Genomic DNA, 27,642 nt, shown 5'->3' with positions numbered 1-27,642 from the left:
GTCTCTAGGTCTAAAATGCCAACCAGTTCCTAGCCCCACAGCTGTCCTAGCTTCCCAGAGTGGCAATGGCTATGTCACTCTTGGTTTCTCAGTTTTCCTATGGCTCCCTTACCCCCAGTTATTCTGTAAAGCAAGGGTTCTGCTTGCCAGTTTACCTCCTTCTGGGATCTGGATAATGCTACAGTTGTTTCAGAGTGAACATGGAGGAATGTTATCTGGTAATGTGGGCTAGAGGAGAGAGAGGGAAACAGAGAGAAAAATAAAAGTAAGGGAAATAAGGCATAGAGCAGGTCGTTTTATGGTGTATGAGGACTCTGTCACCAAGTGGAGAATAAAATGGTGGTTCCCAGGCTGACTCTCCTCTTTACTCCCAGACCACTTTATCCATGAAACTGTAAACTAAGACACTCTAGAACTTCATTTGTTTTATAAAAGGTTTCCTTAACCAACTGAAAAAGTAATGGTAACTTCCTTATGAATATAATGTTTGCAACCTTGCAATTTATGACCCCCTCCTTGCCCACTCTAACTCAACAAAAACATTTGCATGGTATGTTTTTAAGTTACAGGATGAGCATCTGCTAGTCTTGTACTTGGAGTCAGCAGATGAGGTGCCTAGGGCTGTTGTGTCACTGTAGAACTTGGTCAGGTCACTTAACTCTTTAAATTATGTCTAAGGTTATATCCAGCTATAAATAAGGATTGGATAATTCCTGATTTTAATATTAACCTAACTTTGAATATCAAAAGAAGAGTAATAAAAGCAGTTTAGGGTTTGGGTCATCTGACTGAGATTTAAGAACTTTCTTCACATATAGTATGATTTTAGCCAATTCATTTAACCTCTCTCAAATGTTCTAATCATATATAAATGGAGATTGTAACTTATTATTTATCTACCTAATGTGTTTCTTTGAGAAGAAAATGGGATCATATATAAAAACCCTATGCAATTTGTAAAAGGATATATTAAGAAAATATTAAAACTCAGCAACATTAATAATGGCAACCCTGCTTTGATTAGACATTGTGCTAAGGGTTTAACTCACATTATCTCATTTGAACCACAAAAAAGCTTTAAAAGATCTGTATAATATCTAATTTTACAGAGGATGAATCTGAGGTCAAAAGTTAACCCAGGACTCCAAACCTAGGTTTTTCAAAGTAGCTAAGAGTCTGAATTTCAACAAAAGTGCACTAGATTGAACTTCTAGTCCTGCTAGGTTAGGTCTTACTGCTTAGTCACTTCTGATTCCAGCCATTTCAACTCTTTCACTTTTAACTTCCTTATAAATAATATGGAGATGTTAACATCTGTCTTGCCTACCTTGCTAAGGTATAAAGACCAAGAATATAATTTGCAATGCTTTGAAAATTACAACAAGATAGAGCAATATAAGGAAGATAGTAGTAGCAGAGTAACAGGAGTTTCAGCAGCAGCAAGAGTAAAAGCTGTATATTTTCAAGATAAAAATTAGTAACTCCTTTGTTGTTAAGCATCTCCCTAAGTAAAAATATCTAAATGAAGTTTAAAGAAGTACAACATATTTAGTATTAGCTCATTAAAGTTTTCAAGAATTCGATATGTGTGTGTTTTAATTTTGTTTTGCTACTTGGAGGAGGACTGCTATTATTAGCTCTGAACAAATGCCTAGTTTTCTATTCTGTAACAAAAATGTTTTGTGTCCTATTTTTGCAATTTCTGGAGTGGGTGAGGAAAGTGGGAGTGGCAGAGGATGGGCTTTACATTGTTGTACAGTAACATATCTGCACTGATACTCATTGTGATGAATCCACATAAACATTTTACAATCAGCAACAATGGGATAATGAGAAAGCATCCTGTACCTGGCATTACTTTTTCATGAACTCAAAATGCCTATGCACAGGAATCACAAGGCCAGCAGTCAAAGAAAATTCAAATAGCATAAATGAGGAGGATAAAAAGATAGCAAGTTCTTGCTTTTTGTTCAAACAAAAGTGGCTATTCTATTCCATTTTACCAGAAATCTGCAAATGTTCGTGCAGTCCCAGGTTGTTGCAATTATCCAGGTCGCTTCTGATGTAGTTATTTTCCCTCCCTTAGGTTGAATATCTCTATAGATTAAGTTTCATCTTTGTTCCTTTACTAATAGGAATTCCATTAATAGCCTTGTTCATATTCTTCAGGAGGAAATAGACTAAAAACTGGGGTATTACTAGACAGAAATGTGAAGTGAGGCTAAGAGGAATGAAATAGAGAAATGAATCCGACATGATTGAGGATGATGAGTCAAGCAATATTTAGAATCCAGAAAGGACAAAACACACTTGGAACACCATGAACTAGGACTGAAACTCATCATTGAGCAAATCCTATTTAGATCTGACCTAAGCTTATGATGGCTCAAAGTCAACATCCAGGGACCAGAGGCAAGGTCTGTAGAAGTGATACTGGAACCAAAAAGATAGGCTTTGAGGAGGTATTTCAGACAAGAAGGATTATTCTATCATTATTATCCCATTGCTGCTACGTTCTCACATTTTAAGTATTAATAAGCGCTTACAGATTTATTTAACAAACATCATAGTTAAGGCACTGTACTTGGAGCTGCAGAAAGTAGGAAGAAGAAGCACATGGTTTTGCTCTATAAGGAGTTTATGGTGTCATGTAAAAATAAGAGAAATCCCTCAAATTTCTGTAATACAAAGCAGAACAATATCACAAGAGAAATAGGAGCAAAGTACCATGGTGGGTGAGGAGATGGGATTAGGTTGAGAAGGCCTGGGTTCTCTCCTAGTCTTACCACCTATAGGATCTTGAACAAGATACCTGACCCCACTGATCTAAAATGGAGGTGATAATATTAGGATCATTTCATGTTGGTATTGTGATGATTCAATAACAAAGAATAGATTAAATCAGTGTATGAGTACATTCTCTACTCTTATTTTTCTTCAGGGAGTGTATTATCAGGGTTGAAATAATAAGGGAGAAGGCATATAATCCGGTTATAAGATATGAGAGAAGTCTTGTGGAAGGTCATGTAAGTTAAGTCTTGAATGATGGACCTTCACCTTTCAAGCCCAGTGTACTCAGCTGATTTGCTCGCCTTCCCTCCAGTTCTTGTCGTGTCCTTTCTTGTACGGCCGGATCCTGTCCCTGGAACACTAGCCACTAACTGGCCCCTGTCTTAGCTAAGGTTCTTTGGTTACAGGGAATAGAAAGCCACATACAGTAGCTTAAGCAAAATCTGAACTATTAGGTTGAAAGGGCAGGAAGCACAGCAGGTTAGCCATCTGATGAACAGGAACTAAGAACTGGGAATTCTGAGGGACCCAGGAAGCCACAGGCAAGTCTCTGCCAGCTTCTCTCTGTTCCTGTCAGGCTTATCTCTTTCAGCATCTTTCTTAGGGACCATATGGTTTCTCATCTCCTTTTCTCTTTCTATCTTTGTTTCATTCTATTATACCTGTGCATAAGCTTTCTCTGCTTCTCTAGAAGCTTTCACATGTTCTCACTTGCAGGCACAGACAGGTGTTAACCTGTAGTCTAGGCCACAGGTAGCAGCGGTAATGAAGCCAGGTGTCTGAAAGTTATCTCTTTTTCCACTGGAGATTCTCTTCAGACTCCAGTGCCTTAGTATGAGCCTGACTTAATCACTGATTCTTCTCTGATTGACTTGAAGGATTCCTGACTTTAAACAAATTACCCAACTCTTACCCTTTTTGTTTCTGACCTTGCTGTCACTGATGCTCAAAGAGGAAGATCAGGGCTTGGGAAAGTTGATAACTATCCCTCACTTCATACTGCTTTTTTATGCCTTGGGGCCTTTGTACCTACTGTTTCATCCTTTCTTATCTCCTTCTCTTGTTTTAAAACCATCTCAAGACCTCTCTCTTCTTTGCAATCATCCTTCATCTTTCCCCTCCATTCCAGGCAGATGGATCACTCCCACCTTCCTACATCTACTGTGGTCTGTACATCCCTAGATTGCTGCTTCTACTGCAACTGTTTTAGTCTCAGTGGTTTTCTCCTTATTCTAGTGAACCCATTACGAAAATTAGTTCTGGAGCCACATAACTAGTTTAAAGGTCTGGTCTTTCCATTCACTAGCTATGTGATTATGGGAAAGTCACTTAATAGCTGTAAACTTTGTAAAATGGAGAGGATAGTGCCCATATCAGAGAGTTGTTGACAGAATTTAGTGAAATCATATGTGGCGTGCTTAGAACAGTACCCAAAATAAAAGAGGTACTCAATACATATGGTCACTTTTACACTACAAGTACCAATCTCAGGTACCATGTGTCAGACAGGACATACTAATTGTTTGCTAGGGAAATTAACATGTATATTAAGACTATGATATGCTTGGGAAAGAATATTTTATTCCATTTGCCTTATATGTAGAGACTTTGCAAAAATATCTGCAGTTGCTATACTGGTAATAGTTGTGTATCTGTGTGCACATATGTGCAATACTCAATTGCAAGTGTGAGAAGTGCTATGAACCACACAGGATAGCATTAAAGTGTACAATACAGATATATACATAATTGTTTATTTCATGTTTGTCTCCTCCCCTAAGAATGTAAGTGCCTCAGGGCAGACTTAAGCTTGTCCTATTTATTGCTATATGCTCAGCCCTATTACATAATTTTCCGATAAGGTAGTTAATAAATATTGGTTGAATGAATGATCAGGTGAAAAAATGAACCATGTTTATGCAATTAGTAAGTGCTTTTATTGTTCCCTCCACTTCAATGTCCTCTTCCTCCATCATCACTGAATGTCTATATTCTACTTAACCTTCAAAATCTAGCTGATACCCTTCTGTGAAACTCTCCCCTTTCCTTAATTCTTAGGGTAATTCATGGGTACTTAGGACACTCAACACTTAGTCTCCAGTGTTAGAATCATCTGAGTATCCATTTGAAAATATTTCTCATGAGCAAAATTCCATGTAGGTTTCATCAGGGTTCTCCTAATTGAATCATCTCAGCATCTGTCCCACTGCTTGGTAAGCTGCATGACATTCACATTAGACAAAATTCAAACCTGGTGACTAGTAGTAGATAGAAATCAACTTTGTACATTGCAACAAGAAACAGTGGGGCACCTTTTGGGCAAGGGATAATGAAGTGTCTCTTCCAAAGTGACTGGGTGTCATAAAAGTTAAAGTGCACATTCAGGTCTTTATCCTGTGCCTAGGACCATGACGAAACATAGTAGGATCTCAATAAAATATGAGTGAAGTGAATGAACTAATAGTGAATAGAAACACAGGTCAGTCTCTATGAAAAGAACTACTAATCATGGGACTGTTTTTATAAGCATATCCATTCATTTGAATAACAAAACAGCAAAAACTTGATTTGCCTGAACCCCAAAGATACTGAATGTCTATAAAGATGCACTTATAGTTCCAATGATGGAACCAATTTATGGGACTCAAAAGAGAGCTTTTTATCCTTCAGCCATCTAATAAATACTTACAACTTACATTGGCTGGCACTTATGCTAAAGATACAGGGAATTCTGTGTTGCTATTTTATACCCAGGGTTCTTGGGTCAAGTAGAAGAATTCATCTGAGATTCCAGATTTGATCTCCACCTCACCATTACAAGGCATGATCTATTAAGTGAGACCAAAAAGTTGAGCTGTGAAAAACTTCATAGGTTGGCTTCCCTGTTTGTGTAGTCCATTTGGGACAGTTACACTATCCAGGTATCAGCTGCTTTAGGTTTCTTTCACCAAGATAAACTTTAGGCTGAATGGGCAGATTCTCTGGGGTTGATTATATTATAACTTGAGGCTGTATGTCAGGTTTATTATTAGTTCATAGAAGTGCAGTGACTGAAAAACTCTTTGCTTTCTATAGCTTATTGTGTGTCTGAGAAATTGTACAGACATTCTAGGTAGCTCTGAACTCTAATGATGTGCTAGAAATACACATTTATAGGACATAGGACACGTACAAACAACATTTACCTGCGAGTGAAACACCAGGTCAGGTTTCCCAAGATAGCTATATAGTATGTGCCTATATTTCCTATACATTATTCATTTCCAGTATTTTATTTTAAAAGAAAATCAGGTTTATTTTAAAGGAGGTAATTGATTAAATCAATATAGGTTGTCATTTCCTAATAGGTTTAAAACATCATGGCCAATATAGGTATTTTTAGCATTTATTTGTATATTCCAAATAATGAAGGGCCAGAATGCCATATATCCATGTATGTACATGTGTGTGTAAATATGTGTGTATCTTTGTATGTATGAAATACATTATTACTGTGCTTAAACAGTGCATAAAGTATGAAATAAATAAATAAATAAATAAATAAGATCTAAATTACATGTTCTGATAAAAAAATTGAGGCTCAATTTAAACAGATTTACCTCCAGCTGATAGTAATATTTTAATAGCCATGTTTTCTAAAAGTAATCCTCATAAAATTATGATATAATGATATATTTAATATAAGACTCTGAAAAAAATTGAGAATATTTGAGAGATTGGCAAATTCTTAATGTCTTCTAAAAGGACCTAGAGGACTCAAAATGAAGCTAACCTGGAAATTTCTGTGTATGGTGCAGTGGAGGGAATTGGGAACAGGCACTAGAATGGAAGAAAGAGTGGCCCATGGACTATGGAAACTAAATCCAAGGCTATTTTTTTCCAATAGGGGTCTATCCCCTACATCAAAACACTGCCACTCCCAACATAACCCCATTTTGATGCTTTAGTCAAGTTTTAATGTTTTCTCCAGATAGTTTTAAATAGAGATAATTTTATGAGGTCAGCATAGACAAAGCTGTTGATGAAAACTGCCATGTACTAACTGGAAATGCTAGAATTGGAGATTTGCTATTTGGTTTCATTTCTTAAGTGCTCAACAAGCACTCTTTGCTGTGCTACACACTTCTAGAACCTGGAGATAGATGCATCCTATATTCAGGGAGTTCAAGACAGGACAATAAGAAAACAAACAAATAAGTGTTAGTTTCTTCCTTAAACTTACTTTAATTTTCTCTTTCACTCCAATAAATGACAATATAAGAGACAGAGAAGAAAACACATGCAACAAAATATGTTAGGTGATAAATGGGAGGTGCATGCAAGCAGCAGAAAAGGGAGAAAATAACTGCCTGGCCAGAGAAAGCTCCAAAACGAGGTGATACTAGCTTCACAAAGAGTATCATATTCTCCCTGATAAAACAAAGGAAGAAAACCTTAATAAAGACAGGAGAAGCAAACTATACACATCAAGTCTCAGTTCAATGTAGAATCATTATAACTTATTCCATTGTGGAGAGATTTTCACCATTAAATTCCTTGCAAAAATTATGTTTTATGTCTTTAACTATCAAGATCAATTTACAGAGGTCCAACTAGAAAATAGTACTCCGTGAGAAGAACTTTAAAGGTATCACAGTCTTTGAAACATTTAGGTGATTCCCAAGTTACAGACAAAAATACAATATCACCTAACTTCAGTCAGTTGAAAATAACTTGAACTTCAAAGAAGATTTATTCCAACTATTGACAGAGGTATGTCTCTTGAGTTTCTACATCAGAAATAATGTTTTTCATAAGCTACTCCACATACATTTTTAGCAGAGACTAATTGTTAAGAGTTTCTTTTATTCTTAATTCTTTTATTCTTGATCCTTCAAAACAGATTCAATTAAAGAATCAAATGTTTTAAAACTCTTATTCCACCTCATCTCAGCCTATCTAATGTAGCCACCCTCATTCTTCCTGTTAAATAATTATAAGCACAAACATTATTTCTGTAATATATAGCACAATGACACTGACTTATTAATTCATTTTATATATCTATATACTTCTACCAGCTACATTTACAAATTTCTAAAGAGTGCATCACTGCTTTACTAAAGGAACAGTCATGCTTTCAAGAGAGATTTTATGTTGGATTTCATTTGAATAAATAACCAAAATGTAAGAACTAACTTTTGGAATCTTGATCTATGTTGGATTTCATTTGAATAAATAACCAAAATGTAAGAACTAACTTTTGGTATCTTGTTCTGAGAGAATAAGCCAAGAAATACATACTGCAAGTTGTATCAAATATTAATATGAGAAATATCAATCTTGCTCCCTTTCTATAGTACATGTTACTTGTTAGACACTACTATTTTCAAGAGGATGAGTTTGCTTGGACCACTATTTACTCTTTCTCATTAATCAACGTCTGGCCATATTAAGAATTCAGACTTCATACAGAGCAAGACAGAGATATATTTATCCCAAACAAAAGCCACAGAGAAGATACCACATCTTTAAATGCATATAATACATTCCATTTATCTACAGCTATAAAAGGAAAAAGAAGAAGAAAAAAAAATTAGGAAAATAAAAGGAAATTTTCCTTACCGGAATGAATGCATGTTGCATAGCTTGCTCACATTGTTTTAAGGAAGCAATAGTATCCCACAAAAGCTGATAATTTTCAGCCCGGGAAGCACTTGGCCGTTGCATAGCGAAAGCTAGTAACACTCAAACTGAGCTCAAAGAACCCAGTTGAAGAAGGAAAAAACCCTGCAGATCTGTTACATAAACTTCTTAATTAGATCTGCTACACAAACTGCTATCTTAAGACTTAAAAAAAAAAAGTTAATCAGAACATTTCTTTTGGGGGATAACTGGGCATGACTTGAACAGAGACAGATGTTTTCATTGGGAAGGATTTTCGTTCCCACACTTGTGAAAAGCAATCCCATCAATGTTCCCCTGTCTTCACACGGGTCTGGCGAAACTGCACATACCATAAGTGTGTGGGGGGAAAGAAGTAGGAGGGAAGGAGATGTGAAAAAATTTCTACCAGAAGATTTGGGTGGCAGGCCATGAAGGTAAAATTTGAGTAGCTTGTGAAAAGTAGTAAAATTAATGGCAGTGGGTTACATACACCCATGTATGTTTATATGCAGGTGTCTATACTTGTCTGCTGTGAGAGAAATGCAACCATATACGTTCATTCTCAAAGTGTTATTTAATATGTCCAACTCTCTTCTCACTTTAGTTAAGAACTAAACATGACATATTTTTTCATCTATGGAGCACCATTGCCTTTATTAACTACAGAGTTGTGTCCCTGGAACTATCCCTAAAGACCAGCCAGAAGGTTCTTAAGTATAAAATGTAGTCAATTATTTATCTTAAAATATAAAAGCAGTTAGAAGACCTTTCTGTTGCTTTATGTAGTAGAGAAAAGTCACATTTATTTGCTATTCTAAGTAGAATTTTCATAAATAATGCCAGGAGAATTGAGCCTTTACACAGTCTTGGGACCAGAGAGTTGTCTTCCCAGAATTTGAACATGTTAATTCCAAAGAAATTGGTTGCACACTTTAACAGCAGTAAGGCTAGTATAAAGTACTAAATAAATATAGTACATATTCTAAGGCCTTCTTCACCTAATCAGGAGCCCACAAAGTAAAGTGAGGCTCCTCCACTAGCCCCTAGTCTTTGTGGGATTGGTGACTTGGGCGTAATGCATTTTGAAAGAAAAGACTGAGCACTCACAAGTTCCAAAGGAATCTGTACTCTCAGAGCTAGTCATGTAGCCAACAGGAGGACATTTATTCAAGTATTTCTAGAGGTAAGGGGTAAACTGAGGGCAATACATAATATAATGAATAAATTGTGCTTTTAATTGACCCAAAAAATCTAAAGAGTACAAAACAAGGCACAAATTATGGGAAACAGTTTGATGACATAAATGAAGGATTTTTGCTGTATATTTTTAGAAGAGCTGCATGATTTGGGTTACCTAGTTTTTCTGCATTTATGTCATGGCAATGGCAGATTAGTTCATGATAATGACCTTGTACTATGAAAATCTCAAAGGCTGAAAGGTTTCCTCCTATCTCAATTATTTTTCAAATTTAATGAAGGAATTGGAAGTAGAACTGATCTTCCAAAATTTCTACCTGGGCTAATTTGTAGAAAGATTATTTTTCCTTAATATCTCATGAGTACACACCATAAGGCTATTGCCATTAGTTTGTTTTTCAATATGAATTCAATCAACCTTCTCTTTTTCTCATTCATGGTGTTCTGTTCAGCTCACACCCACAGTCCCTCCTCTGCCTTCATTCCTGCCCTTATACTCTCCCATCTGCCCCAGCCACATGCTTCTTCCTTACACATTGTAGACCAGCCAGCCCACAACTTTCAGAAAATATTCCTTCCCTAGTAAATGCTCAGTATTTCTTTGCAAACAACAGGAAAATATAAAGTTGTTTTCTGTGTTATCCTCCAAAATTTCAGCCATCCTTTCTGAATCCTTTGAGCAAATATTCACCATTATTCCAGCCCCCAGCTGAATCTGCTGTCCTACCATGCATTTCTTCTACCTCTTGTCTGCCAGCTCCCTTCCTTCTTTCGTTTAAGCAGCATGTCCAAAAAGATCCTCCTTTCCTTACTCTTTAGAAACAGGGTAGATAATCTGCAGTCTACATGTAGAAACTCTACATAAAAAAAATGACCTTGGAATCATTCATTCTTCAATAAGCATATTAAGCATCTCTCATGTGTTATACTTTTTTATTGTACTATACACAGATGCACAAATCAGATGGTGAGGCTCTCTTTAAGGAGCTTAAAGACTAATTGAAGGGACAATATCTGGGCATGCAAAACAAAAGCCAATTTAGAAAAAGGGTTATAAAAGAGGCAGCACAAACTATTCACAAAACAATGAAAAAGAAAAAAAAACATATCCATTGGGAAAATTAGGGCAGCCTCATGGAAGATTTAGTACTTTGCTAGAGCTTAAGTTAGGGTAAAATGTGAACACGCAAAGATAGAAAAGGGATATTCCTGAGGAAAGAAAAGTAAAACAAAGGCAGAGGGTGGGGAATTAGAGGCCATTACTGATTGGTTTGGAAGGAATATGACACTAAGAGAGTTTAATAGTAAAATTTACACTGGAACTAAAGCTACTCTTAAATGCAAACTCAATAGCTTCTTATTCCTAATGCTAACCAATCTTAGCTCTGACCAATTTTTAGAGCATCCATATGCATAAATTCAGTGAAACCCTTCTTAAACCTCATGAGGTGGAAAATTAATTCCATAGATTTATCCTCCACTTTTAAAAATATTTAGTTATTTTGAGAGGGAGAGAAAGCATGCGGGAGCAGGAGAAGGAGAGAGAGAGAAACCCAAGGAGCCTTGGTGCTGCTAGTGCTGAGCCTGATAAGGGGCTGAGGCTCCATGTCATGAACCATGAGATCATGACCTGAGCTGAAACCAAAAGTGGGGTGTTAAACTTGACTGAGCCACCCAGGTGCCCCTCCCCCACTTTTTAAATAGGTGCATTGGTATACTTTTGGAGGCTTTAGGTGGCTCCGTGATTTAGGTCATGTTACCTACTTACTTATTTAGTTTTTATTAAACACAAACAACATGTTTTATACTCAAGCCCAATCGGTCTTTTTTTTTTTTTTTTTTAGGCGAGAGAGTGTGCAAGCATGGAGTGGGGGTGGGGGTGTAAGAGGGTGTAAGGTTGGAGTGGAGGGAGAGGGACAGAAAGAGAGACTCTTACACAGCTCCATGCCCAGCTCAGAGCCCCACATGGGGTTCAATCTCACAACCCTGAGATCACGACCTGAGCTGAAACAAAGAAATCCAGACTCTGACACTTAACTGGCTGAATCACCCAGGCACCTCTAATCTTGTAAATTCTATAATCTATTACCTTCAACATTCAAGTGGAGTACACCATGAATCTTACTTGACCAAATATTTGACTTAGTGCAACTTGGCTTAGTTTAATAAACATTTATTGAGCTCTACTATAATCTCAGCATGGTGCTGGAAACAATGCAAAGGTAAATATATTTCAATCCTCTGTTTCTTTTCAACTACTTTTCACTGTGCATTTGCCCCTGCCCACAAAGTTAGAGTGCACATATTTTCATCCTGTTAGCATAATGCCTGATATGTAATGGCTACCAAATTTCTGTTTAACACTCAGCCATTAGGCCATATGTACCTCATATTTAAATATATTGCCATGTTATAAATTAGATTACAGAGCTAAGAATGTCTAAAAATACTTTTTGTATCGTGGTATTGCCATGCCCAGGCAATTCTGCATTTGAATGCTTTCTATTGGTGATTTGTTTAAATATAACTTTATGGCAATTGTACTTCTAGTAAGAATGGAGTAACAGGGCTTGGATTTATAGTCCAGTCTGAAGAAACAAAAAAACAGGACAAAATACATGAAACAATGAATTTCAAGTACGGACACCAGCCAACAAAGAACAGTGAACTCTGAGAGACAGGAAACAAGCAAGGTAAGTCCAATAACTACCCCATCTACAACCTTGAATATCCATGCCACAATGAAGGGAGGGAGAATCCAAATGAAACCCAATGAACTTGTTGAGTTGATGAGACAGGGTTGTTTTTCTGAAGAGACCAAAGTGACAAATAAAAACAGAGACATCTATAATTATAATTGGAGATTTTAATACCCTAAATAATTAATAGAATTCACAGAAAGAAATCTATAAAGTTATAGAAGACCTTTACAAAACCATCCATGAATTTGAACTAATGTACCTTTAGAGAACACCCAGCAATGGCAAAATGCACATATTATTTTCAAATGCTCACGAAACATTTACCAAGATAGAACATATTTTGAACCATAAGTCAAATTTTAATAAATTTAAAAGGAGTCATGTTAAAAAAAAAAGTATATTCTCGGACCATAGTGAAATTAAGTTAGAAAGCAAGGTAAAACAATCTCTGGACAGTCCTAAAATGTTTGGAAATTAAATAAAATACTTATAAATAACCCACTGGCTAAAGAACAAATAAAAAAGATATTAGAATGTATTTTGAACTGAATGAAAATAAACCATAACATATCAAAATTTGTTGGATATCCTTAAAGCCAAAGTTAAAAGAACATACATAGCACTAAACACCTATTTTAAAAAGAATAAGAAAAAAAAAAGAGCTCAAATTAGTGATCTCAGCTTTCACTCTTCACAACCAAAAAATATAGCAAGAACACAATAAAAGAAGCAAAAGAAAGGAAATAAAAAGGATCAGAAGAGAAAGGAAAGAAAATCAATAAAACTAAGAGCTAGTTCTTTGATAATATCAATAAAATTATAATCCTCTAGGAAGACTAATGAGGGAAAAATGAGGAAAGAAATAAATCATCAAAATCATGAATGAGAGAGGTAGTAGCATCACTATAGATCTTATAGCCTCCATGAAAGGTTCAATAAGAAAATCTCATAGAAAACTTTATGTCAACAAGTTTGACACCTTAGATGAAGTGGATACTTTTCTTGAGAAATATAAAATACTAATTCTCACTCAAGAGAGTAAGTAACATAAATAGCTAATCCATATATTTATCAAAGATAGTGAGGGATGCCTGGGTGGCTCAGTTGGTTACGTGTCTGTCTTTGGCTCAGGTCATGATCTTGCAGTTCGTTGGCCAGAGCCCTGCATTGGGCTATGTGCTGACAGCTCAGAGCCTGGAGCCTGCCTCAGATTCCATGTCTACCTCTCTCTGCCCCTCCCTGGCTTGCACTCTGTCTCTCAAAAATGAATAAACATTAAAAAATTTTAAAGGTATTGAATTTGTAATTAAAAACCTATCACCGAGAAACTCCATGCCCAGATGCCTTCACTAATGAATTCTACCAAGTATTTAAGGAAGAAATAATAATGCTATACAAATTCTATCAGAGAACTAAAGAGGAAACAATACTTTCCAACTTGTTTTTTGGGGGCCAGATTACCCTAGTACTAAGCCAGATATTACCAGCAAGGCAAATACCCATATGCCCTTATACACGCAAAAATTCTAAACAAACTTTAAGTAAATCGATTCCAACAATATATAAAAAAGGTAGTGAATCATGACCAAGTAGGTTTAACTTTTGAAAACAATCCAATATGATTCATGATATTATTTTTTTTAATAATACAAAAAACAAAAAGAAGCACATGATCATTTCAATAGGTACAAGAAACACCATTTTACAAAATTCAGTATCTATTCCTGGCTTAAAAAACAAAAACAAAAACAAAACTTTCAGGACAAGATCGGAATGTCTCTTCTTTTTTTAAATGTTTTTTTCAATTAATTTATTTTGATAGAGAGAGAGCACACTAGCAAGTGGGAGAGGGGCAGAGAGAGAGGAAGAGTGAAAATCCCAAGCAGACTCCGTGATGTCAGCATAAGAGTCTCACAAGGAACTCCATCTCACAAACCATAAGATCATGACCTGAGTTGAAATCAAGAGTTAGACGCTTAACAAACTGAGCCACCCAGGCACCCCAAGACATATTTTTTCTTATCACTTATATTCAGCATTGTCTGGTAGGTTCTAGACAGTGCAACAGGTCAATAAATAGACATTGGAAAGGGAGAAATAAAAGTGTCCTTTTTCCCATAAGGCATAATTGTCTATGTAGAAAATTTCATGGAATCTAAAACAAATTCTAGAATTTATAAATGAGTTTAGCAAGTGTTGCAGAATACAAGATCAATATACAAAGATCAATTGTATTTCTCTGTATTAGCAGTAAATAAATGTTAACTGAAATAAAAATAATACCATTTATAATAAGATAAAAATATAAAATACTTAGGGATAAACTGTATAAAACCTGTGCAAGCCATGTACACTGAAAAAACACATACATTTCCTGAGAGAAATTAAAGAAATATAAGTAGAAAGATATACCATGTTTCTGGGTAAGAATAGTCAATATTGTTAAGATATCATTTTTTGAAAATCGATTTATAGATTCAATGCAATGTAATCCCAATCAAAAACTCTGCAATGCTATTTGTTTGTTTGCTTATTTGTTTGTCCTGGAAAAACTGCTAAGCTGATCCTAAAATTATATAGAAATTCAAAGAATATAGAATAGCCAAAACAACTCTGAGATGGAAAAACAGAATTGGAGAAATAAATCTTACCTGTTTTCTAGTCCTATTATAAAGTTAAGGTAATCAAAGCAGTGTGGCACTGGCATAAAGATAAATAAGCATACCAAGAGAACAGAATAGAGACTCCACACATCTATAGATAACTGATTTTCAATATAAATGCAAAGGGAATTCAATGGGGAAAAGGTAATCTTTTCAAGAAATGATGTTGGAACAATTGGATATCCAAATGCAAAACAGCAAATTTTGAATTATGTCTCTCTTTACAAATTTTTTTTAATGTTTTATTTATTTTTGAGACAGAGAGAGAGCATGAATGGGGGAGGGTCAGAGAGAGAGGGAGACACAGAATCGGAAGCAGGCTCCAGGCTCTGAGCTGTCAGCACAGATCCCGACGCGGGGCTCGAACTCACAGACCGTGAGATCATGACCTGAGACGAAGTTGGACGCTTAACCGACTGAACCACCCAGGCGCCCCATACAAATTAATTCAAATTAAATTATAGACCTAAATGTCTAGAGTTTAAACATTTTTATAAATTAAACTAGAAAAAGAAAAAAGTAGAAGAAAATCTTTGTGACTTTTGGTTAGATATATTGGTATGTATATTGTAACAGATGAGTGAAAAGGAATGAACTATTGGTACATACAACAACTGAATGAATTTCAAAATAACCAAGCTGAATCAAAGAAAACATTAAAAGTACATATTGTTTATCCCATGTATATAAAATCCTAGAAAATGCAAACTAATCTATAGTGACAGAAAGGAAAATCTGGGAATAAGGGTAAGGAAGGTCAGGGGAGGAAGTTGGATGGAGAGATTACAAAGGTACATGATGAAACTTTTGAGGGTGATATAGATATATTCATTACCTTAAATGGATGGTATAATAGGTCAAAACTTATCAAATTATACATCTTAAATATCTTCAGTTCATTGGATATTAATTATACCTCATTGAAGCTATTTTTAAAAAGTTCTCTAAAAGTTCATAGAAAAACCATCAGAAAGTATCACTCTCCTGGGTTTTATCCCAAGTGATAAATTCTGTCACCCTTTAATGTTACAAACTTATAGTTTGATCCATCTCCCAGAGGAAGGGAGAGGATTAGAAAACAATGACTTTCTAGCAAGAAGGGAAACAAAATATACACGTAAGCTTAACAAGAGGAAATGACCAAAATTTCATATCTTAGTTATGATTCTTGCCCTAATTATCTCTAAGAACTTGGTTCAGTTATTTTGCTTTGACAAGCTAAAATTACTCATCTATAAAATGAAGATCTTAGATTCAACCATCTCTTGTTTCTTTCAGTTAGAATTCAGTGATTTGTGAATATATTTTAATCCTCAATAATTCCATTTTCCTCTCAAAGTAAGCACTTACAGACAAGACCTTAAGTTTAGCAAAGATATCCCAAGTAATTCTGAATTATGCATTATGTCATACATGTTGACAATATCTCTCTAGTAATACAGTAAATTCTCTTGAGGGTAGGATCCTCCATCGTAAAAACTCTGGTTTCCCTGTCATATTTGAAGTTCAGAGCTTACATAATTGTAACAGTGACATTATAACATATTAAAATTGTAAGAATAGAAATTTACAGTTTTACTTTGTTAAAAACTACTTTACCCTGCAGCATCAAGGTGCTATTCTCAATATACAGATAGAGATATAGGTCCATAGAGGCTAATGTAACTTGCTTTGCCACTTACTAGCTATGCTACCTTGGACAGGTCCTTAGTTTCTCTGCTTCAGTTTGTCATCTGCAAAGTGGAGATTAACAGAACTCACCTCTTAGGTAGTATTTGTACAATTTCATCTGTCTATCTATCTATCTATATATCTATCATCTATCTCTCTTTTTTATGTTTAATTTGTAGATAGAGCACGAGCAGGAGAGGGCGGGGGAGGGGGGCAGAGACTCACTGACAGAAGAGAGCCTGATACGGGGCTGGAACTCATGAATCATGTGATCATGACCTGAGTCAAAGTGGGATGCTTAACCCACTGAGCCACCCAGGCACCCTAATATTTGTAAAACTCTAGAGAAGAGCCAGGCACACAGTATGCACTAGTAGCATTTATGAAATTAATCCATTTCATTTTAATTTGTTAATATATTTAATAAATAAGTACTAATAAGTAGGTAATAAGTAAAATCTATAATAAATTCATATCTTATGGTTCCATTTGACTAATGATCAAGAAATATTTAGGTAGTTGCAGACTGACCTTCCCTGACCACTACCACACCCTACTCTAAAGTATGTATCCTCCTAATGTTCTTTCTCCCAGAACCTTGTTTGTTTCCTTCATAGTTCCCATCTTAACTTGAAATATATTTGTTTATTCACTTTTTACTTTTAGTCTCTTCCACTAAACTATAGTTTCAGAGAAGAGAAGCAAATGTACACTCAGCATCAGCACAATGCCTGGGACATGATGGGCTCTTTCAGTGTTTGCTTGATATTACTGCTATTAATGAGGCCTAGAATAGATAAAAGCTTAATAAAACTTGGATAAACTTATGTTAGTATGCTTATTATGGTGTGTGTGTGTGTGTGTGTGTTTGTGTGTGTGTGTGTGTGTGTGTGTGTGTGTATTTTTCAAGATACAGGGTGAATCTGGCCACGGTTCGTATCAAAAATTCACATCTGACCCATTTTCTCCTATTTAAGAGAGAATGACATGTCTTTTTCGATGGGGGCAAAACTCATGTGAGTGTACCAGGGTAAAGGGGGGCATGAACTTTTACTGTATGCAGCAGTGCTCCAGAGGGCATAAAATGTCCTATAGTATATAAAAAAATCATACAAAAGAGAAGTGTGCTATATATTTAATCAGTCAGTCATACTTCAAACATGCTTAAGAGATGCAAGTCATTGCAAAAGTGTGCTATTCCCTGTTCTCTGCACAGTCTGGATTCCTAAACACAGAACTATCAAGGAAAGAAAGAGAGTGATCCCAAGCAAGCAGACTGAAGCAGTCAGGACACTAGTTCTGCTTTGAACATAGTTCTACCTACCAGTACATGACAGCAACATTAACCCTCAGGGTAGTTAAGGTCAGAGCTAATCTGGATAAAACTAGGAGGCAGATCAAATGTGTCTTCCTCATCTTCTTCCCCTTCAAGAGTCCTCTGCTCTTCTCCTTGGACTCTCCTGACAGAAGAAAAGCTACAAGAACTCACAGATAAGACAGTAATAAGAATCTGGGGTGCCTGGTGGCTCAGTCCATTAAGCATCCGACTTTGGCTCAGGTCATGATTTCAAGGTTCATGATTTTGAGCCCCATGTCAGGCTCTGTGCTGACAGCTAAGAGTCTGGAGCCTGCTTCAGATTCTGTTTCCCTCTCTCTCTGCCCCTTCCCCGCTCACATTCTGTCTCTTTCTCAAAAATAAATATTAAAAAAAAGAATTTAATATCTGCCCCCTACTTGCTTTCTGGACTCTTTTTGAGGGTAGGTGTGATTCTTATTCATCTGTTTATCCCCAGGCCCTAGCATGCTGCCTAGCATATAGTGAGGATGGGCAAAGGTTGTTATAGAAACAGATGAATGTGAAAAGTATTTCATTTAATGTTGATAATGACAGAAATTCCTTATATTTATAGACTACATTTTGCTGACAAAGCACATTCACAACGAGGAATTCTCTTCCTTTTCACCCTCTGTCTATTCACTCATTCACATACTAAACATCAGGGGTGCCTGGTAGCTCAGTTGTAGAGCATGCAACTTGATCTCAGCGTGGTGAGTTCAAGGCCCACCTTGGGCCTAGAGCTTATTAAAAACAAACAAACAAAAACAAAAAAAAAACCCAAAACCAAAAACCAAATATTAGTAAATCAATGCCTTCTTCATTTAATACAGTACACAGATTTCTTTCCTGAATTGCGTATTTGGCTGCATGCTGGTCATCTCCACTCAAGTATCTCACAGACATCTCAGACTTACTGCCTTGAAAATATGAACTCTTATCCTCTTTACTTCCCCTCAAATCTGCTATTCTTTCATTTCTTTATCCAGTAAATCCCAGCTCCTTCCACTTGGTCATTTAAGCCATATGCATTCATCACAGGAACTCCCAATATCTACTTCATCATGAACACTGGAATCTGCTCTAACCTTGCCCATCACCAATGTCATCATGTGCCCTTCTCCCCCACTCCATGATGCAGCCCCACAGGCCTGCTTCCAGTATGTAGGATATGATGAAGCTCACACTTGTGTCAGTTCCTATGCAAATGCTACTTTGATTCAAATCTTCTCCCACCTTTTCTCCAGAATTCTCTCCCACTTATCCTTCAAATCTCAGTTCCACTATGCACTGTAGGAGGCTTCACAGCATCTCTGTCCTCTCCTCACTAGATGTCAGTAGCATTCCCTTCCCCCAGCTTTAACAACCAAAAAAATCTCCAGCCATTGCCAAATGTCCCCCGGAGGGATGAAATCCCATCCAGTTGAGAAACACTACTCTAGACTCTGTCAGGGCCCCTGTCACAGCTTTTCATGGAACCTAGTTTATAAACCTCTTTTTTTGTGACTTTCAGATTATTGCTGAACTCCTCATTGGACTACCCTCGCATGGACAGAAAATAGTCCCTTTGTTTATCATTACATCCTTGTATGTACATAATCTCTAGCATGAGATTGGTGCTCACTGAACATTTGTTGAATAAATGAATGGATTGGATTATCACAAAAACTACATGGAGTGTGTACAGCCACAGTGAGCACTCCCATTTCTAAACTGAAGTAACAGATAGACTGAATGATTAAATGATAGGCACGTGAATTGCACCAGGAATAAATGGTAGATATAAGACTTGAACTTAGGTTTTTCCACTCTCAGTTCTTTTTGGCAGCATATATTATTCGATTGACATTCCCATGTTTTAACCTTCTCAGATTACTTTATTTCCCTGGCTTCCACATTTCCCATTGCATTTTGTCTTTGCCATCTATGCAAGAGTATTATACTCCTAAATGTATTTCAAGGGCTGAGATGCCCAGGTCCTCACAGTATCTTCCAATAAGGCTGCACTCTGATGCTTTTGAAACTTCACAACATATTAAATATAGGAGGGAGGTGATTAGGGCTTTTCATGTTGTAATAGGAATGCAAGATGGAAAAAAAAATCAATAACTCCCCTGAGTGAATTTGCTTTTATGGTATTCTTAGCCCTGTGGCCCACTCTAGTAAAAAGCCTGGAGAGAAGTAATCATATGACATGTAAGATAATCTGATTTTAATGTAGGCATTGTAGAACTGCTAACTTGAACATAAAAGAACTTATAAAGATGCCTCACTAAAATTTCTTTTATTTCTGTGCTGCCTAAGTATGGCCAAACAGAAACATCTCAACTGGAAATAGAAAATATATATATATATTAATGGCACTTTCCATATGCCTATTGCACTTCTATTTTCCAGAGGTTTGACATGCAAGATCTATACAGCATAACTACTCATTTTTTTTTTCCAAACAAGTATTTTTGAATGGCCTAAGTGTTTTGATGGCCAGTGAGGAGGTGGCTGAGAGGGCAGGGCACACTGTTAAGAGGTAAACCTGGCATGGAGAGGAACTGATGTTAGAATTTCCTTACTGGCAGCTAAGCCTGGGGGTTGAAGTCCTTTCTCCTCCATAAGCAATGCCTATTCTTTCCTATCTCTACACCGAGGCAGAGAGCACAATTAAGGGTAGATGATCTGGAGTCAGATTTCCTGGGTTAGAATCCTAGTCAGACTGTGTTTTAATTATTTGACCTTGATCAGCATTCTCTACAGCCTGGGCTTCAGTTTCCTCATCTATAAAATAGGCTTGAAAATGGCATTTATGTTATATGGTTGTTGTGAGGATTAAACAGGTCAGCCCATGTGACCAGTATAAAATAAATGCCCAGTAAATAGTCATTAGCTGTTATCTTTATTTAAATATACATATTTCTTTTGCTATGTAACACAAAGTTCTATCCATATGTCCTATGTTTATAATCTCACTAGTTCATAAGCACCTCAAGAACCTAATCTTCATTGCATTTTCATCATTGTATAAGTATCTCACTTGATTCTTAAAAAAAATCCTAGGAAGCTAGAATGGTTTTATCTATTTTATAGACAGGAAACTGAGACCCAGACTGACTGGAATGTGCCAAGGATTATGCAGTTAGGCAGTGGTAGGGCCAGGACTAGAGAATTGGTCTTCTTAGGAAGACTCTTTTGAGCAGTTGATACCATAAAAATTTCATAGATTCACTTCTTGTCTCAACTCAGGATATCAAAATGGCCCTAAAAAGAAGTTCGCTGAGTGTCTGTCCTCCCTTTTCCTCACTCTTATCAGTATGTCTCCACTAGGTCGCAACTACATGTTTTAATCAGTATTTGAATAATACTCTGTCTCTCTCTTGCCTTCCCTACCTCTGCCTGCTCCCCCCATCTCTTTCCTTTCTTTTTCTCTCCCTTACCTCCACTTCTATCCTTTCTTTCTCTATCCCTTCCCCTGCACTCCTACACACACACACACACACACACACACACACACACACAGAGAGAGAGAGAGAGAGAGAGAAATATCTTATTGGTATATTTCACACAGAGGAGAGGGTGATGACTTTAATGTTTCCAACATATATGATGAGAAAATGGGGATCAGGTGAGAGCGAGAAAAGGAATGGAGTTTGAATTAAAGGTAGATAGATGTATAGGTGTATAGATATATAGATACATAGATGGATGGATGGATAGACAGATAATATGGAAAAGAGAAAAAGACAGTCCTTGATCCTAATAAAGCTTGTAGCCAGGGGAACAACAATTAATAAAAAATCTTGCAGGGAGATGATGAATGGGTCTGAGTGTCTGCTCCATTAATTATTTACTGTGTGAATTTGGGAAATTTGGTTAACCTTACCAAGTCTCAGCTGCCTGCTGTGTAAATAATGAATAATAATAATGTATTCAATCTTCTGGGAATATTGTGAGGATGAGTGAATTGCTTAACATTTCTTAGAACATAAAAGAGTACTAAATAAATAATAATAAATAAATGTTGGCTATCATCAATAGTATTATCATTACAATTAATATTATTAATGCTATCAAGAAGGAGAAAGTATAGAAGGACTCTGAGGTGAGGGTGATAAATTTCTGTTTGGCACTTCAGGCAATAAAGAGCTATGAGGGGAAAGTATTATTCAAAGAAAATTTATAGTTATTGGTTAAATGACTGGTAGGTTAAGTACTACAAATGCAGGGAATTCATCTAGGATTTATTTTCAAGAGCCAAGTGGTTCTGGGTTAGAACAAAAGCTAAATCCCAGTCTTAGAGTCATCCCAAACATTTATCCCTAGCGCTCATGAAATCCAGGCCTATTCACCCCAAAATGAAGTTGCATGTAGAATGTTACTATATCACTAGCAAAACCCCAGATTAAACAAACTAAATCATTTGAGATTATACTATGGAGTCAAGACAGTGACATGTAAACTACTCGAAAGGCTAGTCATAAGCATAAATAATGGATTTCACCAAAATAAACCTTGCAAATTTGATTTCACTGAACTGTGCTGATGGGATCAAAGGTTAGTTAACATTGGGCTCACAAACATTTATACCAGGAGGAAGCTTTTTTAAGGCACTGAGACTAAATATTACTCAGGCACAGAAATATAATGTTTTGTTGGCTTTATAATTCCTTTAAATCAGCAGTCTCTCCCCATAAAAATATAAAAAAAGCATATGCTTTTTGATATCCTTTTACCCAGCAATAATTTCATTTCAAAAACATTTCAGTGAACACTAATTGAACAGAAACTGTCAATTTTCCTTTTACAATGAAAGGAAAATTGCTGGGATGAAAAGTTTCTAATCATTATATCTAATTAAAAAGTTAATCCTTAGGTTCCTCATCTTTAAGTTCCTCCAAATATAACAAAAGAGTTTCCTTTTCAAAAATGGTAGACAAAAGCAGTCATTAGGTAATGTTACTTCCACAGTGAAGCCACAAACTTGGAAATAATATTGGCCCAAGCTATTGTGAGAGAATTAGAAAAATTACAGGAATTAACAAAAATCTTGGCCTGTAGTGACCTATGTTTTTCAATGCAGGAAAAACCCATTTGAGAACCAACAGTGGGGGATCAAATAAGTAATTATGATCTAAGCCTTTTGTGCTTTGGAGACAGAAAAATGGGCTCTATATCCCAGCTATGGAGAAATGTGATGTGACTCACTCTCTTAATATGAGTAAGAGGAAGCTTTACAGGTTCAAAAAGAGAGAGAGAGCCAGAAGCAAGCTATCCTTTTAAATAGGTGAGGCTTTAGACCAAGATCCAACTTACAACCCATCTTCTAATGTCACCCTCCCCACAACAACCTTCTGATGCCTAGAGGAGAAGAAAGGAGAAGAGCCTAGATGAATATGGGACATAATCCATCTACATATGATTGTCTCACATGGATCATGAGAAAGGGGCGGGGAATAGTTCTGAGAGGCTCAATGCAAATTGCAGGATTATGAGCAGGTTGTATTGACCATTTCTACTTCTTGCTTAGTGTTTTAAGTATTTTAGGGGATTGTATGGTGATAAAAGCAAGAAAGTCTCCTTCTAGGTGCCCTTTGCTAGAGGGAGTAGTAAACAGATCCATAATATAGCAATGCATTTTATAAGAGTAATGCTCCATGTGGAGCATCTGACTTCAGCTCAGGTCATGATACCGTGATTCACGAGTTTGAACCCCACGTTAGGTTCTGTGCTTACAGCTCAGAGCCTGGAGCCTGCTTCAGATTCTGTGTCTCCCTCTCTCTCTGTCCCTTCCCCATTCATGCTCTGTCTCTCTCTCTCTCTCTGAAAAATAAATAAACATTAAAATTTTTAAAGAGGGTTTCCTGATTTTCATTAACCAGGACCAGCAAGATCATTCTCAGTAACTAAGCCTACTCATTCTGATAATACTCAGTGCAACTTCTAACCCATTACAAAAGTCCTCACTAAAGGCTGAATATCTGCAGCTCTGAAATAAGCAAATACAATTAGATGTCAACTCAGATCATGGCCTTCACAGAGCAAAAGGGCAATCTTCCTAATGGATTTTTCTCTTCCTTCCAGACAAAATTCTTTCTACATTTTGCCTCTCAGGGAAAGGAGGGATAAAGATTGAGCAAATAGTTTTTTTTGCACAATGTTTTTTCCTATAAGGACCTTTTAGAGTTCACTGACATCCTCTGTTTTCTGCCTTTACTTTACTTTCTTTCTGAGAAGCAAATACTGTGTACTAAACAGGAGTGAAAAATACGAAGCCCTTGCTCTTCTCCCTACAAGGTGTGTATGGCTGAAACTAAGCTTTTTGACATTTTTGAACCTTTATTTTCTCTACTGTAAAACAGGGATAATAATCCCTGACATGGCAGGGGTCTTGGGGGATCAAAGAATGTGGAAACGCTTTGGAAATCACAAGGGGTGATTATTTTTCTGTGTAAGGGAAAGAAAAAGGTATTTAGCCTTTATTGGATATCTACCAAATACCAGGTAAAGCACTAAGCCCCTTATGTACTAGGTCTTTTAATAAAGTAACCCAATGGTATGGACATGATGCCCACAGAATAGGCAAGCAAAGGAAATGGTAGAGAGACTGAGTAATGTATCTAGGCTCTCAAAGCTTGTTAATTGTACAGGCAAAATTAAAATCAATCTTGTTTCTCTCCAAAGACAATGCTCAGCTTCCAGAAAGTAGGAAATTATGCTTTTGGTGCACAGTGGTAAAAATGCAAGGTTTGAGAGTGAATCAGCAAAGGCTTGAATGCTAATGCTGCCACTCACTTGGTGTTGCCACGGGTAAGTTGTTTAAATTCTCTCTGAAGTTTTGTTGTCTCATCTAAAAATGAGAAAGACTAGTGACTTTACCCACATAGTTGTGAAGATTTCTTGAAAAAATGCATACATAGCACTTAGCAGGATAGTTGGCGCACAGTTAACATTCAATACACATCAGTTATTGCTGTTTCATCACTGAAAAACATTTGTTAGCAGCCAGTTCAGGAAATGCTTCAGAAAAATGTCATAGTCCCTTATAGTTTATTCTGAATAATTTGAAGATAAGGTAGATTTTATCATATACAACTAAAAATTGAATAAAATCATTGGAAGTCAGCTGAGTGAGCTAAAATACATGAGATTGAAGAAATCCAATCAGATATGAGGTGAAAGTTATGGTCAAGATAACACAGAAAGAGTAAAGTCAGGAAGAAAAGAATGAAAATTGCCAAATTTGACTAAGTGGGCAATGCACAAATCTTTCAGTATTTTGACTGACAGCTAACCTGGAGTCTAAGTTCTTGGCTACCCATTCACATGCATGGTATACTTTACATTATGTATTCTAAATGATATAGGGCATATGGTCCCTTCATTGAAAACATTAAAAAGTCAAAGTTAAAATGCTAACCTCTAAAGTTAGACTCCCTCTTATCTATTTAAAAACTTATTTAACAAGGCTAAAAAAAATTTAAGTGTAAGGTTTCTCCTCACGCAATGACCTTTATCTCTGATTTATGCTCTGAAAAACAATCTACAGATGATGCAAAGATCTAGGAGATACAAGGGCCCATCTAAGAACAAGAAGTCAACTTGGGTTTAAACATTGACTCCACTGATAGTTGGGCAACCTTGTATGAATGCTTCTCTTTAACTGTGAAATGGGAGTAATATCCTTAGTCTTTTAGGGTGATTGTGCAGGTTACAGAAGTTGATATGGCTCCATTTACAACCTAGTTCCTAGCACCTAGGAGGCAATAAGTTATCTTCACTTAGTTTCCTTTTTCTTAAGTATTTTGGAAAACATCTAATCTGTTTATTAAGTGCCCACAGGTTCTAAATTCATCCTTAGGTATTGGTGAAACAGAACACTGCTCCTGCCCTTGAGGATTTCACAGACTAGCTAATCATTTCATGGAACTGACACCATACACTATGATGGAATTAATATGGAGTGGAATGGAAAAACAACATGTTTAAATTGGTTGGAGGTCTAGGAGAGGGTGGGGAATAAGTAGACCAAGAAAAACTACAGACAAAAAGAAATGGTACATGTTCAAAGGTAGCCAGATTCTGCAGAAAAACAACAGAGGAAAGGATTTCCCAGGCTCAGAATAAAAGCACATGAGGTAGGTTATTCTTCACTCCTGCAGTTTAGAGTAGGGACGACTTCTCCAGTGAAATGCTCTGGGTCTCTTACGCCATTCCCAGAAGGAGAAAGAAGCTTTATACTGGGTAAGTTTGAAGAAACAAACTGGGCATGCTCAGCTCACTCTTTCCTTTTCTAAGACAGCCAGCCAGGCGGAGCTTTGCGATCTCTTTCCGCTGTGAGATAAGCTTAGCAAGGCAGGCTGTGCCTCTGCAGAAGCTGGCAGTTTGGGGCAGGGAGTAAATCTAGTTCAAAAGATCTTGACAAACCCGTCTGACTGCCTACTATAGCCATTTCCTCCAATATAGCTTTTATCAGTAATAAATCTGTATTTAAAAAAAAATCTCTATCAGAATCTGGCACCTTTATCTTATCTGGTTTTGTTTTAAGGTGAAAAAAAAAAAGACATTCTATTTATTGAGCTCCTCAGACTAGATAAAGCATCAGCGTTTAGAAAGAAGAGAGTGCATAGTGTATTCAAAATGTGACACTTCTTTTTTTTCTTTTTTCTTCAGGAGACTAATGTACTTAGTACAGGGAAGAAAGAACTAGTTTTAAGGTTTCAAGTTGGTCAGTAAGTGGGTTGTGGGGGCTTTTCTGTCATCCTAAAGGATTTGCACAATATCCCATAAGCAGTGTGAAGCCAAGGAAAGATTTGAAGTTGGAGAGATAAGAAGGCATTCTGTGGGAGGAAGGAATGTTGGAATATTCTGGCAGCTTGAGGTGCATGGGTTTGTGGTGCACTAGTGGCAAAAAGCCATTTTAAAGGCTGTTCCAACAGTCTAGGTAAGATCTTTGTGGGTAGATTTAATCATTGATCCAATATTGATCTCTAAAGTCTCTTAGAATCTAATAAATGTAAGACAGAAAGACAACATGCCTTACTGTGAAATTGCAGTTTTAAAATACCTTAAAGGCCAAGGGGAGGGGTGGGGGAAGCTGCAGATACAGACAGTTCCCGACTTAGGTGCCTTGACTTACAATTTTTTGTCTTTACAGTACTGTGAAAACAATACACATTCAATAAAAACCATACTTTGACTATTGAATTTTGATCTTTTTCTGGGCTAGCGATATGCAGGATGATCGTCTCTTATGATGCTGGGCAGCAGCAGCAGGATGGAGCTCCCAGTCAGCCACGGGACCCTGAGGGTAAACAAGCAAAGCACTTGCAACCATTCTGTGCTTCACCTTAAGTGCCATATTCAACAAATTACACGAGATACTCAACACTTTACTATACAATAGCCTTTGTGTTAGACAATTTTGGCCCAACTATAGGCTAACACAAGTGCTCTGAACAGGTGTACATGAAGCAAGGCTAAGCTATGATGCTCACTAGGTTAGGTGTATTTGATGCATTTTCCAATCATATTTTCAATTTATGACAGGTTTATCAGGACTTAAACTCATTGTCAGTTGAGGAATATCCTTAATGAGGGTTCCAATAAGAGGGACTAAGCTCAGCTGTTGCTGAAATGAAGAGGTGAT

At 36.6% G+C, this 27,642-nt stretch overlaps 1 protein-coding gene across 10 annotated transcripts in view; it reads right to left on the bottom strand.

Moving 5' to 3' along the window:
- The window catches only part of DLG2 (discs large MAGUK scaffold protein 2), a 2,044,734-nt gene that overhangs the window by 735,495 nt on the left and 1,281,597 nt on the right, over positions 1-27,642 (bottom strand). For 3 of the 10 annotated variants that reach the window (XM_047877322.1, XM_047877324.1, XM_047877325.1), the window contains exon 1: positions 8,395-8,499. The exons of the other annotated variants lie outside the window; for them this stretch is intronic. In XM_047877322.1, the coding sequence (XP_047733278.1) occupies positions 8,395-8,499 (105 nt within the window). Of the gene's footprint in view, positions 1-8,394; positions 8,500-27,642 lie in introns of those variants that run through there. 10 annotated transcript variants of the gene reach the window in all.

Source organism: Prionailurus viverrinus, chromosome D1 (assembly GCF_022837055.1).
Source record: "Prionailurus viverrinus isolate Anna chromosome D1, UM_Priviv_1.0, whole genome shotgun sequence".
Lineage (NCBI taxonomy): Eukaryota > Metazoa > Chordata > Mammalia > Carnivora > Felidae > Prionailurus > Prionailurus viverrinus.
The sequence above is the reverse complement of the archived record's forward strand: the minus strand, read 5'-3'. Positions and strand labels throughout refer to the sequence as shown.